This window comes from Psammomys obesus, unplaced genomic scaffold, assembly GCF_907164565.1.
Source record: "Psammomys obesus unplaced genomic scaffold, mPsaObe1.curated_primary_1811, whole genome shotgun sequence".
NCBI classification, from domain to species: Eukaryota; Metazoa; Chordata; class Mammalia; order Rodentia; family Muridae; genus Psammomys; species Psammomys obesus.
The window spans coordinates 23,132,701-23,147,790 of record NW_026585895.1 but is presented as its reverse complement, the minus strand read 5'-3'; the positions used below and the strand labels follow the sequence as shown (position 1 = coordinate 23,147,790).

At 42.7% G+C, this 15,090-nt stretch overlaps 1 protein-coding gene across 2 annotated transcripts in view; it reads right to left on the bottom strand.

The window, feature by feature from the left end:
- Nucleotides 1-15,090, bottom strand: part of Itgb6 (integrin subunit beta 6) — a 69,927-nt gene that overhangs the window by 44,423 nt on the left and 10,414 nt on the right. For both annotated transcript variants that reach the window (XM_055600466.1, XM_055600465.1), the window contains 3 exons: nt 11,723-11,888; nt 10,221-10,382; nt 7,151-7,246 (listed from right to left, as the gene is read on the bottom strand). In XM_055600466.1, the coding sequence (XP_055456441.1) occupies nt 7,151-7,246; nt 10,221-10,382; nt 11,723-11,888 (424 nt within the window). The remainder of the gene's footprint in view (nt 1-7,150; nt 7,247-10,220; nt 10,383-11,722; nt 11,889-15,090) is intronic.

The following is a 15,090-nucleotide window of genomic DNA, read 5'->3' as shown; positions in this document are numbered from 1 at the left end:
ATTATTATTATTATTATTATTATTATTATTATTATTATTATTATTATGTTTTTTTCTAGATAGGGTTTCTCTATGTAGCCTGGGCTGTTCTGCTTTGTAGACCAGGCTGACCTCAAACTCACAGTAATCTGCCTTCCTCTGCTTCCCTGAGGGTTGGGATTACAGGTGTGCACCGCCATGCCCGGCCCTCTGTATTTTTTAACTGAGACTGGCCTTGAACTTGTGACCCTCCTGTCTCATCCTCTAAGTCAACTGGGAATACCGATCTGGGCCACCAGGTGTGGCGCACTTTGTTTTTATTTTATAGCAGAAAACCCACAACATGAAAACCATAGGCTCAGAATATTGTAGGATAACCTTGATTTTGACCTAATGTTATTCTTGTTAATAAAGCTGATTGATGTATAACCACATACAACTTAATTCTTATGCCTTTCAGAGACCATAAACATATAAACTCATTTAAAAATGTGAACATACTTAATATGCACAGTATGATAACATTTATGTTAAGATATGCAAATACATGCAAAGGGAAAGGAAGGAAGACTTAGTCTAAAATGTCAACAGTGGTTAGCTTTGTCTGAGGGGTTGGTTTTTGAGTGATATTTAATTTTTTCCTTCCTGATTTTCAGCATTTCACTGTCTCTCCCTTTTGTGCAAATGTTGCATTTATTTTGTAGCCAGAAAAAGAGTAGCTTTTTTTTTTTTTTTGTACTTCCATATTGCTGGTAAGAGAGTATCCAATACAATAGTAACCTGTACACATTACAAAGAAAACTCTGAAGATGTGATTTCCTTGTAACCCAGAGGGCCTCACTTAAAGATGTGTAGTGGGCATGGAGAGATGGTCCAGTGGTTAAGAGCACTGGCAGCTCTTCCAGAGGACCCAGGTTCAATTCCCAGCACCCACATGGCAGCTCACAACTGTCTAAAAGCTCCAGTTGTAGAGGATCTGAAACCCTCACACAGACATACATGTAGGCAAAGCACCAACGAGCATGGAAAAAAAAAAAAAAACGATGTGCGGATGCATGAAGGAGAATGTTAGTGTAGCGATGGGCACAGCGACAGCATCCGCAGTGCAGCATAAGCTGCACAGGACTCAGGGCCCTCCGTGACAGCAGGATGTGGATGGAGCCGACTGACAGTGAGGGCATCTCCCTGGATCAGCCGCAGCCACAGACAACTGAGCACGCAAGGTCACTCAACGCTTCATACCACAAAACTATGCCAAATGAAAATGAACCAAAACACTCAAGCTTATACCACACATGCATTTTACCACAATCTGAAAATAGAACAGCAATAACCCCCTACGCCATTAACATTCCTCTTTTCCAGGGAGCAGTCATTGGCTGTTAAATCTTGTAGGTCACTGAGTTCAGTTTTTCAATCAAGCAAAAGGAAAGTGGCGGAAATTAAAAGTACGCAATGAAATGTGCTGGCATGTCCTTAATACAGACTCAGTTATGGATGTGCCTGTATTTTAACAGCATAAAAACAAGTGTACAGATGATGAACACTAAGTTGAGGAACCTGGTCACCTCAGAGAGAGGGAAGGGGAGGACAGAGATGGAATGTTAGTCAGTAGACAGTTGCACACGGGGATGTTTTCCTTCTTGAAAATGAGTCATATGGTGGTGTTATTAGATTGGGAAAACTTCGCAGTGGGTAAATCCACTGGTATACCCTGCTCTTCTGTATGCTTACCTTATGTAAGCTTAATAAATCTATAGCCTTTGTAGATCCCAGTCCTCATTCTACCTCTTTCACTGAAACCAGAGATAATGAGTATCCTAGATGGGAACACAAGTTTAAATGGTAGCCCACTGACATCATGCTTCCTGGCTATGTGGCCTCTGTCCATCACAGGGAAGACCTGGAGGGCTTATTTCAAGTCTATACATCCTTAACTTGCTTTGTTCACCTAAATGAACGCAACACTAAGGACCCTAGGTCAAAAATTGCCTGGCCTTGAAGGACTGTCATTTAGAGAGCTCTTCCATCAGGCAGCTCTGCTGCCCCCTCAGGCTCCATGCCTTTAGGGGAGCTATAAAGGGCTGTTTGCATGGTGATCCAGGGTTTAGGAATCAAGCTCGGCCACTACCACAGCCTGGACGGAGGGCTCAACTGTGACTTATCCCAGTGGCTGAGACTGTAGGCTCTGGTTATCTGCATCTAAATTCTCTCACATACAACTTGCTTTGCTAATTGGGAGACTAACCAATAAAGTCGGGGTAAGACTCTTAGGATCCAGGTGGCCACTTATTGTTTTTTACATTCTCATGGTCACTGTTGTATGCCATCACGAGGCGTCATTTTCACCCCCACGAGGGAATAGGAGAGGTATCTCACTGTGCTACAGTCGGCATCAAAACCAGTTTTATGATTGTCGAATAGTCTGCTACCTCTTCTAAGAAATATAGTGAATAGAATAAAACAAAACAAAACACTAACTGAAAAAGTGTAAACCCATTAGCAAAATCCTGTCACAGAGGGCCCCCTCCCCCTGGGTCTCTTACCCTGCTCTTATCTTATTTTTTTCCTTAGGCTAATTATCGATATACAAATCTGTTAATGACGTGTAAGACTTCCTGAACAGAGAGCGTATCTTATTCTCGTGGTCACGAACTCTGGTCTCCTAGGAGATGCTCAAGAGATATTTGATGAATGAATGAATGCGTGACTGACTACGTCATCAGTAGCATCATTTCCCAGTGATGCAGTGGACGCCCTAGGTGTTGTGTTGATGTTCAAACATTTAGACTGTGTAGTGATAAGATCTCCTATTTACACATGAGAGGACCTAGCAAGGGAAGCTCATGGATGCTCTGTTTAAAACCTGTGTCTTTCTTTTCTCTTATGTTAATGTTTTGGAGTACAAGCCTTCGGGTTCTTTAAGAGAACTGTTAGCTAACAGTAACCACTGACGATTGGGCATAGTTGGGATTTACTTGTTAGCCTCATTCAGTAGATGCCTACATAATCTGAGGACATGAGTTTTATCTCCAAATCCTCCCTCTCCGAGGAAGGTTTCCGTTAATGAGGAAAGTGTGGGCAGCTGGCTCTCCTCAGGCTTCGTTTCCAGATACCATCAATTAAGGAGAAATCAAAAATCTTCCCTATTACACTTGAATCGAGAGCAATTTATTAACTCTGTGGCGATGTCATATCATCGCAAAATTGCCTTTTATCCCAGATGATTTTATTTGCATTAAAACCCCAAGTTTGGAAGATCCAATTACAGCATGAGATGGAGAGCATGGGGAATGACTTTCCGAGTAGGTTCCGAAATCAGCCACTGCTCAGCTGGCGGACCTTGCTATCTGTGTGGAGCAACAGAATTCATGGCCAGCTCTAGGATCGGTCAGTAACTGTTAAGCATGGAGAACATCAGGCCTCAGTTTTTTATTTTATAAATTCTGAGGCTGGAGAGATCAAGAGATTTCCACCAAACTGAAATTGTTTTGATTTTTTCTGACAAGAACATTTGAGAACAAAACAATTGAACCAATTAACGAACAGCAAGGAGGCCAATTTTTACTTTCTCTCCCTCTAGTTTGCCTTACCTCCTATCCTCCCTCGCTACAGTGACTAGATCAAAGGAAGAAAGGGAGAAAGAAAACCGGGCTCGTTGGCTCCTGAAACACGGAAACTTATGGACAGGATGCGACTGTCATGAGCCACACAAGAACGAAAGGCCTGCGGCATGTTTCGGCTGCTCCTTGGACTTGCTATTTGATCAAATGTGTGCCAGGGGATAATTGTGCAGGGGTCTCCCTGCTACTGAGGAGGCTGGCTGGGAGCTTCTCTAGCAGGTCTGTCTGGAGACAGATGGCGTCGTTCGGCTTTCCTCTCTGGTGCCATCTGGGTCCGGGATGGAAAGTAAGGGAACAGCTTAGACTACAGAGCCTCCTAGTAATGGTCAGGGGCCCACACCTGCTCTGTGAGCCCAGACTTCCCCAGGCTTGACAAGTATTTGTTACATCAAGCCCCAAGTCCCCACTTAGGACATATGGCCCAATTTTAGGGGGAAAAAAAAGATACTTTTATTGTATTTTTATCTTTTTTTGAATAACTTCATTGAGACTTGACCTAAACAGGAAGACATCATTCTCTCCAAAGATCTAGAAGTTGACAACTTTTTTCTCTAAGGGAGGGTCCTCCGAAGGTGTAAGAACCCGTTTCTACCTCTGTGCTCATGCTATAGACATGCCGCTCTGTCCTAGCAACCACAGGACACCAGTGGGGAAGGCCGTAGATGGTGATTGGGCCAGAGATATCTGCGGCAGATGGACGCCTTGCCGCAACATCACACCATAAACACTGGCTCCTCTAACTGTCAGTGCTGCTAGCTTTCCACACCTCTTCCTTCCAGCCCAGGGTAGACAATTTGAAAATGTATAGATATGGTAAAGCCTTGAAAATACCACAAGACAGTTAATAACATGATTTGACAGTATAGTAAAAATATTGATTTAATTGCTTTTAACTCAATATCTTATTAGGAAGGAAAGACACCTCAAGTCAGACAGTTGGACTTTAAGAGCCTGATACTATCTTAATGTAGTATGAGCAATGAGAAATAATGAGAAATGAGCATTTAGAAACAGACTGAGGCATAAACTTTTTTTTTTTCTTTAAATTTGGCTCGGGTAATCGAATCTTGATTTTAAATAGTACTTAGTACTTGGATGTAATATACTACCTAGTGCTCAGCCACTTATCTATCATTATCTTTTGCACCCTGTAATTGGACAAACAAGAAACTATTCATAATAATAAGTTTGTTCCTAATTGTCTGTTTGCCCGAGTCTGGGGTGCACACTTCAATCGTCCTGAACGGAAAGAAAACTGCTTACTGAATTCCTCCCATTGTCTGTTCGGCTCCTTACCAACGTGTGCAGCAGCCCCACACCTGGGCAGTCCGGAGCACCCCACATTGCTCCCTGAAACAGCAGCCATTTCTCCTGAATGCCACGAGCAGGCAACATAAATCTTACTTGCTGCAAGACAGAGCCACCATTGAACCACCTCTCCCATCCCCTGCAGGCACAGAAGCGTCCTTACTGTACAACTCAAGCAAAGAATTTGCCTTCTGGAATTTCCATTAGATCTCACCACTCGGCTACTGAATGTATCCTGTCGCTGGCTTTATTTATCACAGTGATTTCTTGGTGCTTAGGGTCTTTATTTCACAGCTACCTCACACATTGTGCTACCCTGGTCTCCAGCACACAGAAGGCATGCGCTGAGAGTTTTCAATTGAAAAGCCACGTAGGCCACTATTGGTCCATTTTCTGCTTTTATTATCAATAAAACAATAGACCAGCATTCCCATACTATGTGGGTGAAGCCTTCATCGAAGGACATGTGGCTGTCATTATCTTAGGCCAAACTGCCTCCTGGCCCCCTAGTGCGGATGACGTGACGGGCCACCAGAAGGAAAATAGTAGAACAACGGAACACCAGTCACAGAGTGGGCTGCTGGCCGGGGCTGTTGAGCTGTGGCTCCCTGAAAATGTCCCTGTGAATTTAGTGGCGCCTGGATGGCAGGGAGCACAGATCATGACAGAACATAAATTCTCCTCATAATGAGATTAGTAGGCAGACAAAATAAATGTCCTGCTGTTATATTAGGGGCAGGCTGTAATCTGCTGTTTCCCTTGGAAATGATCCTTTCTTTTTGCAACAGGGGACCATGTGCAACTAACTTGAACGCAACAGATTCTGTTTCACCACAGAGCTATTTTTCATCCTCCTCTGTCTTCTTAATGGTCATTGGGGGGGAGGCGTCTAAATGCTGTAAGTCTTAAAGACTGTTACCAACATGAATTCTGGGAATGTACGCTCATGGGCATCAGTTGTGTCCCCCAGTCTCCCTTCCGCAGACAAGACCTGTGCAGCACCCCCTCCAGTTTCTAAGCCACAACCCTGCTGGGAAGGTGCCATGACCCCGTGGGTCCCCTCACTTCAGCCTTCAGGATCAAAGGCAGGATAGACTCACTATTGTACTGAGGGTATTTAAAAAAAAAAAATCCATCTTTGCTGCAACTCGACTACCTAAAACCATATCACATGCTAAGGAGCCTTTAAAAAAAACTATACGCCTAGATCAGGTGAATGGAGAAACAAAAGCCTTGAGGATGGAGCTTGATTGCAAGAGACTTCCTTAGTTTGCCGCAGAAGGTGCTCTCACCTGGGAGTACAATGCCTTCCTCTCATCAAAAACGCAAGATAACATCTCCTCCTGTATCCTTTCAGAGAACCTGAGGCAAGTTCATGGCCCATGCCATTCGGACTAGTGAGTACATTTAATCAAAGCCTCCTGGGAAATAACTGGGGTTTGCCCTGCACGGTCACCAAGCATGTTAAGAGGTCCTTTCGAAAGGAATGGGAAATCAGAGTCTGAATTTAGAAGTATTTGACACTTTTGCATAAAGTGCCGTCCAATGCCTGCATTTTCTGAAGCCCAGGCTTTTCTAGGAAACTTCATATTCTGAAGGGTCTCACACTGAGGTCTCAGTTCACAGCATTTGGACATCTTGTTTTTCTTAGGTTGTAAAGAGACCACAGAGATCTTAAATTTACCTAGGTGCTTTACAGGTTATACGCTGCTTTTTAAGTGTCATTTCGTCCGACGAAAGACTTCTCTTTCCACATCGGGGTCTCCCTCTAAACATCCAAACTACAAACACAGCTACATTAGGCTGGGAAATTGGTTTGGTTTTTTTTTTTTTTTTGGCCCAAATTAATAAGCGTTTTTTCTTTTTTAACTTTCCACATCTCAAAAAGCTTGAGTTGCATTTCCGCTTGAGTCTTTCAATGTTTGCAAATATTTAGTCAGTTCTCTCACTCTCTAAACAATGTCCCCGTTCTCTGTTAACCCCTTGTCAGATGAAACCCTTGTTTTAACGCCAGTGAGTGGCCCCACCTACATTCATTTGTGCTCTCTTCTTATCTACCCTTTTCATTTCCAGCTCTTTCTTATTGTCACTATGTATGACCCCAGTTTTCACTGTCTCTCCATGCTTGTTATCTAATATTTAAGTAGCAAATGAATGCGCTTGGAGTCACAGAACAGGGTCAGCCAGAGTTTCGTGGTGCATAATCTCCTTGACGGAGCTCTCGGATGCTGCGTCCTTACCTCGTACAAGTGGACTTGTTCTTGGGTGACGGCAAAGATCAGCAGGACGTTGTTTTGTACCAGTTTATCAATGAGTTGGCCGATTGTTGGATATTCCTAAAATCGATACAGAGATTTAAAGTATCATTGTAACAAAAGAAGGTAACATTTAAAGAAATGTTCCTTTTACAGTTGAGGAAGTCAACATTCGCAGGCATTTTTATCTGCCACTCTTAAGGAAACGCACATTGTTGGTGTTATTCGCTTAGCTCAGGAATTATCCCAAGTCTTGCAAGTTCAGGTAAATCCCAAGAGTGGGCGCCGGTGGTAAGCCTCAACTCCTAAGCAGGCCCCTTGGAGTTTATGTCAAGACTTCTACTGTGCCATATCACCTTCCCCAAGCACCACTCAGCAGCAGGTAGGAAGGTTAGACTAGGGGGTGGGTAGACTGTGATGTATGTGTCTGGGGTGGCTCTTGTACCTCTTACTGGAATTGGATGAGGTGACATGAAGGTTGAGGAACGGATGGAGTGTGGATAAATAACACACTGTCATTCCTAGGACTGTCTGATCTGAGACAGGCCTACACCTGTTCTCGGGGCTGGTTTTATTGCCTTTGCAGTGCCATAAATTGGTGGTATGGAATCCTACAATCTTTTTTTTTTTTTTTTTTTTTATTCCAGTGTGACTGAAAACAATTTGTCCTTCTGGCATGGAAACATTCATTCCCTACTGATGTAGGGAATGATAATTTTAAAAACAAAAGAAGTTATTCATCATCAAATTTTCGAGGCTAGAAAACATGAAACACATTTGCCTTCCTTAATATGATTCCAAAAGTGGATAATATCAGAAGAGGAAGCCTAGGAAGGAGGAACCTGTAGCAGATTAAGCTAGGAATACGGATGTGACTGTAGCTTGTCAAGCGGAGGAAGAACACTGATAAAGCAGCCTTCTATTCTCCAACATGTGCCTTGTTGTACCGTGAGGACTGGCAGAGTACTTTTGTCTGAGGCCACCATTAGGTACAAGGGTCAAGTTGAGCAAAAGGTGTTTCTGTTTCTAAATTACCCAGGGAAACATCCCACCTATGACTCAGGCTGTGATTGCTTTTTTTTTTTTTTAAATCACATTTTTAAGTGATTTATTTATTTTTATTTATGGCTGTATGAAGGTGTCGGATCCCCTGAAGTTACAGACAGTTGTGAGCTACCATGTTGGCACTGGGAATTTTAACCACATCTTCTGGATGAGCAGCCAGTGCTCTTAACTGCTGAGCCATCTCTCCAGCCCCCCACATTACCAGACAATGGAATTTTTCCTTAGTCTGACACATTCAGTACCATTTGCTTTTCAGTTGCTCAAACTTTAAGCATCCTTCACTCAAAAGCCTAAGGCCCTCCAGCTCTGGGTCCTCCTTACCCATGGGTGCCCACCAGTGTGCTATTAGGTGTGGAACCAGGATCATACCATACAGCCCACATAGGATGCTGTTTTACGTTTGAGTGAGATCTGTTACTTTAGTGCTCACAATTCTATTGAAAAGGCCCATGACTTCTGTGCTTATGCAGAAAAGTACTGAGGTAAACATTTATTAAATGAGAAGGATGTGTTAGGTAATGGGTGTTGTTGGTTCTATGATCGTTTTTGTTTCCAAGATCTCTATTATGGGGCATATGATAAATTAATGACAAAGGGACCCATTTCCTGGAACCTCATTGACTAAAAGATAAACTATGGTAATAATCACTGTGATTCTCACGTGAACAGACTGCAGTTAGGGACCATGTTTGTGCGGGGAATAAAACTGTTCAAAGAGAGCCAGGAAGTGGTGGCACACACTTTTAATTCCAGCACTCAGGAGACAGAGGCAGGTGGACCTCGGTGAGTTCTAAGCCAGCCTGGCCTACAGAGCCAGTTCCAGGACAGCCAGAGCTACAGAGAGAAACCCTGTCTTGAAAAACAAGCAAACAAACAAGCAAAAAACAAAAACAAAAGAAGTTCAGAGATAGTAGGAAATCTAGGTTGAAGTCCAGAATTAGGTCAAAGAATGATCTAAGTTGGTGAACTAGTAGTTCATATAGAATAGCTACTCCCTCCACCCCTGCCCAGCAGTTGACATTGGAATTCGAGGTTTCCCCCCTCCTTCCTATTCATACTTGTATAAATCATCATTTGAATGGTCGTTTAACTTTCCTGAGCCATGCTTCCTAGTACGTTAAATACACATGACTTTCCCAGGTTGATGGCTCCCACTTCCACGTCATGTTGTTTGTCAGCTCCCACTGAGCTATTGGAAGACAAAGATAACAAACCAGCCCAGGCTCTGAGGACAGCACTGTGAGAAAGACAGAAGCGAGCACATTGTCACATAGACATGTGCGTGAAGGCACCCACGAATAATGGTGAAATGAGAAGTGACGGCTTTGGGACCTAGTGGAGGTCAAAGAGGACTCTCTGGGTTCTAAAGGGCAACTTCGTTTCTTGAGTGCAGGATGCAATATGCTCTATTAATAGAAATAGCAGTTGGACAGAAGATCAGATGAGATCGTGTGGGGCAAAGACCTCGAATGTTTTTTTGTTTGTTTGTTCCTCCCGATCACTGGGACACTGCCAGATGTGACCTCTGAAATTTTTACCTTGTTTAACAACAAGTTTTGTTTTGTTTTGTTTTTTTTCCCAAATGTTACCAGCATTTTTCCGAGCACAGAACATAAGCTAAGTGTTAATAAACAGAGCACCGCACCGTGGTTGTGGCAGGACTGGGGGACAGCGATGCTCCAAGAGTCCTCAGTGGTACTGTTCTGACCAAGACCGTGGTTGAGAATAGAGAGCTGCTTTTTGTTGGCCTTAGGATGTCTGAGAAGGTAGAGAGGATTTAAACTCTCCACATCTACCTGGTGGAGGTCGCGTGGGCTCTGTGGGGACCTGCAATGCAGCTGAGGTGAAAGAAAGCAACGTCTAGCCACTGAAGCAGAGAATAAAGCACCATTTTCACCAAGGGTTAGTCATTTCACGGGGCTTCATTGCAGTGGTCGCCACACGGGCCTACCCGGGACTTGGAAAGCTGGAGAGGGTGAAGGTTACTTACCAAGACAGTTGACATGGAGTATTCATTCCTGCTGTCCAAGTGGCAGAGCCCGTCGTTGGGAATGACAATGCCTGCCAGCTTGCTGTCCATTCCAAAATGAGAATCGGCGTCACTCACAAAAACCAGGAGGTGGAGTGAGTCGTTGCGCCAGCCAATCCTTTCCTAGAGTGAGAAGGAAGCCACAGGTTGTGTGGAGATGGGAGCCCGAACTGTGGATTGTGAAGCTTCTCACAGTCGGATTCCGAGCAGTGAGTGGAGAGCCTGCTCCAGCCTTTCTATCTAAAGAGGACTTAGAGCTCGCACAAGACATGAAGTCCTACAGCATTTGCCTTTTCCTGGACAGCTTTCAGATTTGCTTTTTTTTTTTCATCACACACACACACAAAAATAAAACAAAACAACAACAACAAAAAAACCCAAAAACTGTTCCACTACAAGTAGTGCTTGGTTCATCTTGACTACTAGTCATTGATCTTAATTGTTCAGCTTTCAGTTTTTCAGAAAAAAGAGAGAGAGAGGAGGGATTGAGGAAGGCCACATCATTCCAAATTCAAGCTAAATGCAATGGAAATTGCTTATAAAGGAAGTCTGTTTCATGAAAATGTTACCCACCACTTAGGTGTGTGATTTCTAACGATGTCACCCAAAAATTATAAACCACAGGTATAAGGACTGCTGGTTGACATGGCCCCGGAGTCCTGCTGGCTGAACTTCTCTGCAATCTGTGTCTTAGCAGAGCTCTCCCAGAACTGTTATTAGTCTAGGAAGCACCTGGGCAAAAAGATATCCTGGCTGTCCTGACCTATCTATTCTTTCCCCTCTTCTTTTAACTCCTTGACTCTTCTACCTTCTTGGAGCTTCAACCCTGCCCTCTCCATGAAGGACTAATGTCTAGAGAGGACAATCATTCTCCTCAAATAGTCAAGGAGGATCTGAATCATGACAGTGCTGCAGAGACAGTGACTTCTGATCCTGATATTATTAGTTCAAAACAATAGATTTTTATCTTGAGCTATGGTGCCTCTAAAAGCCAATGGGCAGGGATGTAAGGTTCTACAGTGCTTGCTTAGCATGCACAAGGCCCCACACCATTAACAAAAAGGTGAAACCTAATAGTTTTGTAATTATGTGTATTGTATACTAACTCAGACATTTTAAATTTGTTTATTTATGTTCTGCCTTTAATTTTTTTCTAATACAGTTAATTAAAAAGCAGACAAACCGATATTTATTTGAACCACATTTTTCTTATACTCGGATACTTTTATTTGTTTATTGAAATATTAGACTTCTGAAACAATCTCTCACTTCAGCATGATTAAATTAAATATTTAATATCCATTTTATATTGTAGGAAAAGGATCAAAAGTAGAACCATGGTGAGCAAAGGAAAGACAATTAACTAAGCTTCCCAAAGCAGATTTATTAATAAAAGATAAAATTTATGCTAAAAGGATAGAAGATTGACCCTACCCCCACCAACCCCATCCCACACACCATACCTTACACACAGCAGCCTGCATAATAGCATCAAATCCACCTTCAGGCGTGTCAATATTTGCAGAAATCTTCTGTTTCCTCACTATTTCATTGAATCTCTCGGCATCATCAGTCAATGGCAAAATGTGCTTGAATCCAAATGTAGGTAAACAGAAGTAGGGAATACTACTACAAAAGGAATACAGAAAAACATTCTTAAATGCGATCCAGTTCGGTTAGCAGTTCTGAGAGCATAGGAACATCTCCTTCAACAGTGACTGATTTTCTAAAGTCTTGGGTTGCCATGTTCTCCGCCATCTCAGCCTGGGGCCTCGGGGATCACATCACCAGACCATTCCAGGGTGTGTAATCACTTCTTCCTATTTCCAATCAACCAACATCCACCCGATGAGTCACGTTTACCTGATAACAGCCGATTTGTGCAGCTTTGTATTCGGATATCTTGACCTGTTATCAAGCATGAGCCACTCCCTAGCAACAGGGAGAGGACCGACCACATTTCCTTCTTCCTCTACACCACTGCAAAGCTCTTGGTTCTTGTATTAGGATTTATCTTGCTGTGGTACAATACAAGGACCAAAAGCAGCTTGGAGAGGAGGCTTTAGCTACTCTTACAGCTTGTAGGCGTGGTTGAAACTCCCCAAGTAACCCATGCATGTTTTGAACATGTGATTTTCTGCTTCTCCCTCAGTCCTCCAACTCAACATCACAGACATATGACCTTTTGATAGTCTATGTAGTGCCGTCTGGTTTGTTTTTCATCCCCTCCCTCCCCGCTTTTTATTGATGATTTCACTATTTGAAATGGTCCACGTCTCATACTAAAATGCTGTCTAGTGTTCCTAAGTGCAACAAGGCTGTGATGTACTTTGTGTAGAAAGTATGTAATGTTCCTTCAGACATTACAGGTCAATGGTAATGCATCAACAATATTGATCAAGTCAGATGTCCTTAAACCGAAACCCACAAAAAATAAAAGTGGTCACGGGTCAATTAACTACAACAAAGGCTCACAGGCACCTAATTCCTTTCGGAACAATGTTCAGTATGATTGCAGATCAATCCGTCCCATAGTCATGAGAACTGATAGGGACCATAGAACTGAATAACCCGGTGTCTTATGGGGACAAGAATGTTGATGTCCATGAAAATGGTCATCTCTTTGTTAGTAGCCATCCATAGAAAGAAGCTCAGATTCTGTGTTCCCGAGCATAAGAACAGGACAGTTTGATGGAGCCTGGCACTGACTGGCACAGAGCCAATGTCTTGAGATAGCCCCAGAACAGACGCTCTGGTCACAGGTCTCTTTTTCCCCACTTCCTCAGCCAAAGGGAGTTTTTAGAATCCCTGGCAGCCAATGGGATAGCACGTCATAGCTGTCATTTGCTTTACAATGTGACGTCTCACTGCGAACAGGAGAACATAGTAGGGCTGCGACTTCCACATGCTGAGGCAGTTGCACCACGCTCTACTCAGCGACCTGATCGGGCTTTCTCAGAATGCGCTCAGCGTAATAAAAGAGAAAATGCTAGTTTCGCTTGTTTGTCCCTGAGGAAATATTACAAATCATTAATTGTATTAGCTGTCCATCTTCAAATACATGTTTTTTTTTTCTTTAACACACAGAGAGCTTGCATAAAGCATTTCTGCTGCCCATGAAATACAGAGAGGAAGCATTTGCATAATTAAGCTGAATTGGCCTCTTTTTTCTCCTGGACCATCATTTTCACCTTAAGGAATGATTGACAGCTAAACTTAAGTTAATGCAACTTGAATATTTGACAAAAGTGTTCTTAAAAACGAACAAAGCAAGACTGTCATGTCCAAGAACACAAATGCTCGCATTGCTGCCAACAGCAAAACTCAAGGTAACTAGAATATTTGAATGGAGGGACTTGCTCCTTTGCTACCTGAGAGATTGACAATACTCCCAGCCTTTTCCAGTACTTCAAGACTCATGTGATGTGGGTTGGTGGTGATACTAACAAGCATGACTTTTGATATCACAGAATCTGGGGGAATGTGCATAATTCAGTGAACTCACGTTTTACAAATGACCAGAGCCATTCACACTGCAAAATCATGGGTGGCAGGCGTCATCCCCATGCAGGCAGATCAATGGACTGCAGGATAACACTATAGGAGGTGGGCATTGATACCGATTCAGCTTCTGCCTGTCACCTAGCCTAATGTAAGAGAAGACGAATGGACACCGTCACCGGAAACAGTATCCGGTGACCAGTACATTTCCGCGTGAGTGCGACTGTCTTCCTGGCGTTCTATCAAAAGCACCGCAATAGCTTAAATGCATGAGTGGCTGGACTAAGCCAGCTGCCTTCCAGAAAACCAGCTGCTTTAGAAATCTGCAAAGATGTAGACTACTATCACTCTATTTGGGAGCAAAGAACTTGCCGATTACTTGTGTTTTGAAAAATGAGTTATTGTTTATTAAAATGTGTTCTAATATGTAGTATTTACTATTATAAATATTAAATCAATAAATTGATGCTTATTTGTTCTATTATATTATGTTAAGTAACTAGTAGCGGGTATAACCCACATAAACTGAAACTCTCCTAAAGGTATAATATCGTCACCATCGTCACCATCATCATAATCTTTATCAACAGCAACATTATTATCATTATTGTTATCATTACCATCACTATAGCCAGAGTCTCTCTTTGTACGTCAGAGTAGCCTTATACTTGGGGTCCTCTTGGCTCTGCCAACTGAGGGCCAGGGCTAACATACAATGCCACACATGGCTGAGGTGTTAATTATTTTTTCATTGTTGTATATGTATATGTGTTTGTGTGTTATGTGTGTATGAGTGAGGTCAGAGGATAATTTTCAGGAGTGTATTCTCTTCTACTGTGGGACCCAGGGATTGAGCTCAAGTATTCAGGAATGTATGGCAAATGCTATTGGCTGCTGAGCTATCTTGATGCCTCAAGAGGTGTTAATTAAGGGTGTAAAGCAGTCCTGAGGTTTGAAAGTTTGAAGACCACTAGATGGGAATAACTAGAGATGAGGTAGTGAACTAATGGGAGAAAGGAAATTGATGCTTATTTTGAATGTCTATTGTTCTGAGCTCATTCAGTCTCTTGATTGAATCACTGTCATCCCTCTACATGGGTAAAGAGACTAAATGCAAAGGCCATTGCATGTTGCAAAACTCTTCCAGGCTCTTTCCTCTTATCTTTCATTGTTAATAACATTTTTATTCTATACTTACAAGCTTTGGTTTGGTTAAGAAATACAAGTTTTCATTTTGTTGTGTATATGTGTGGGATGCCAGCTAACTAGAGGAACTTAAGAGAGCTAGCGATATAATGGGAAGCAAATCACAGTGTTACAGTTTTTATTT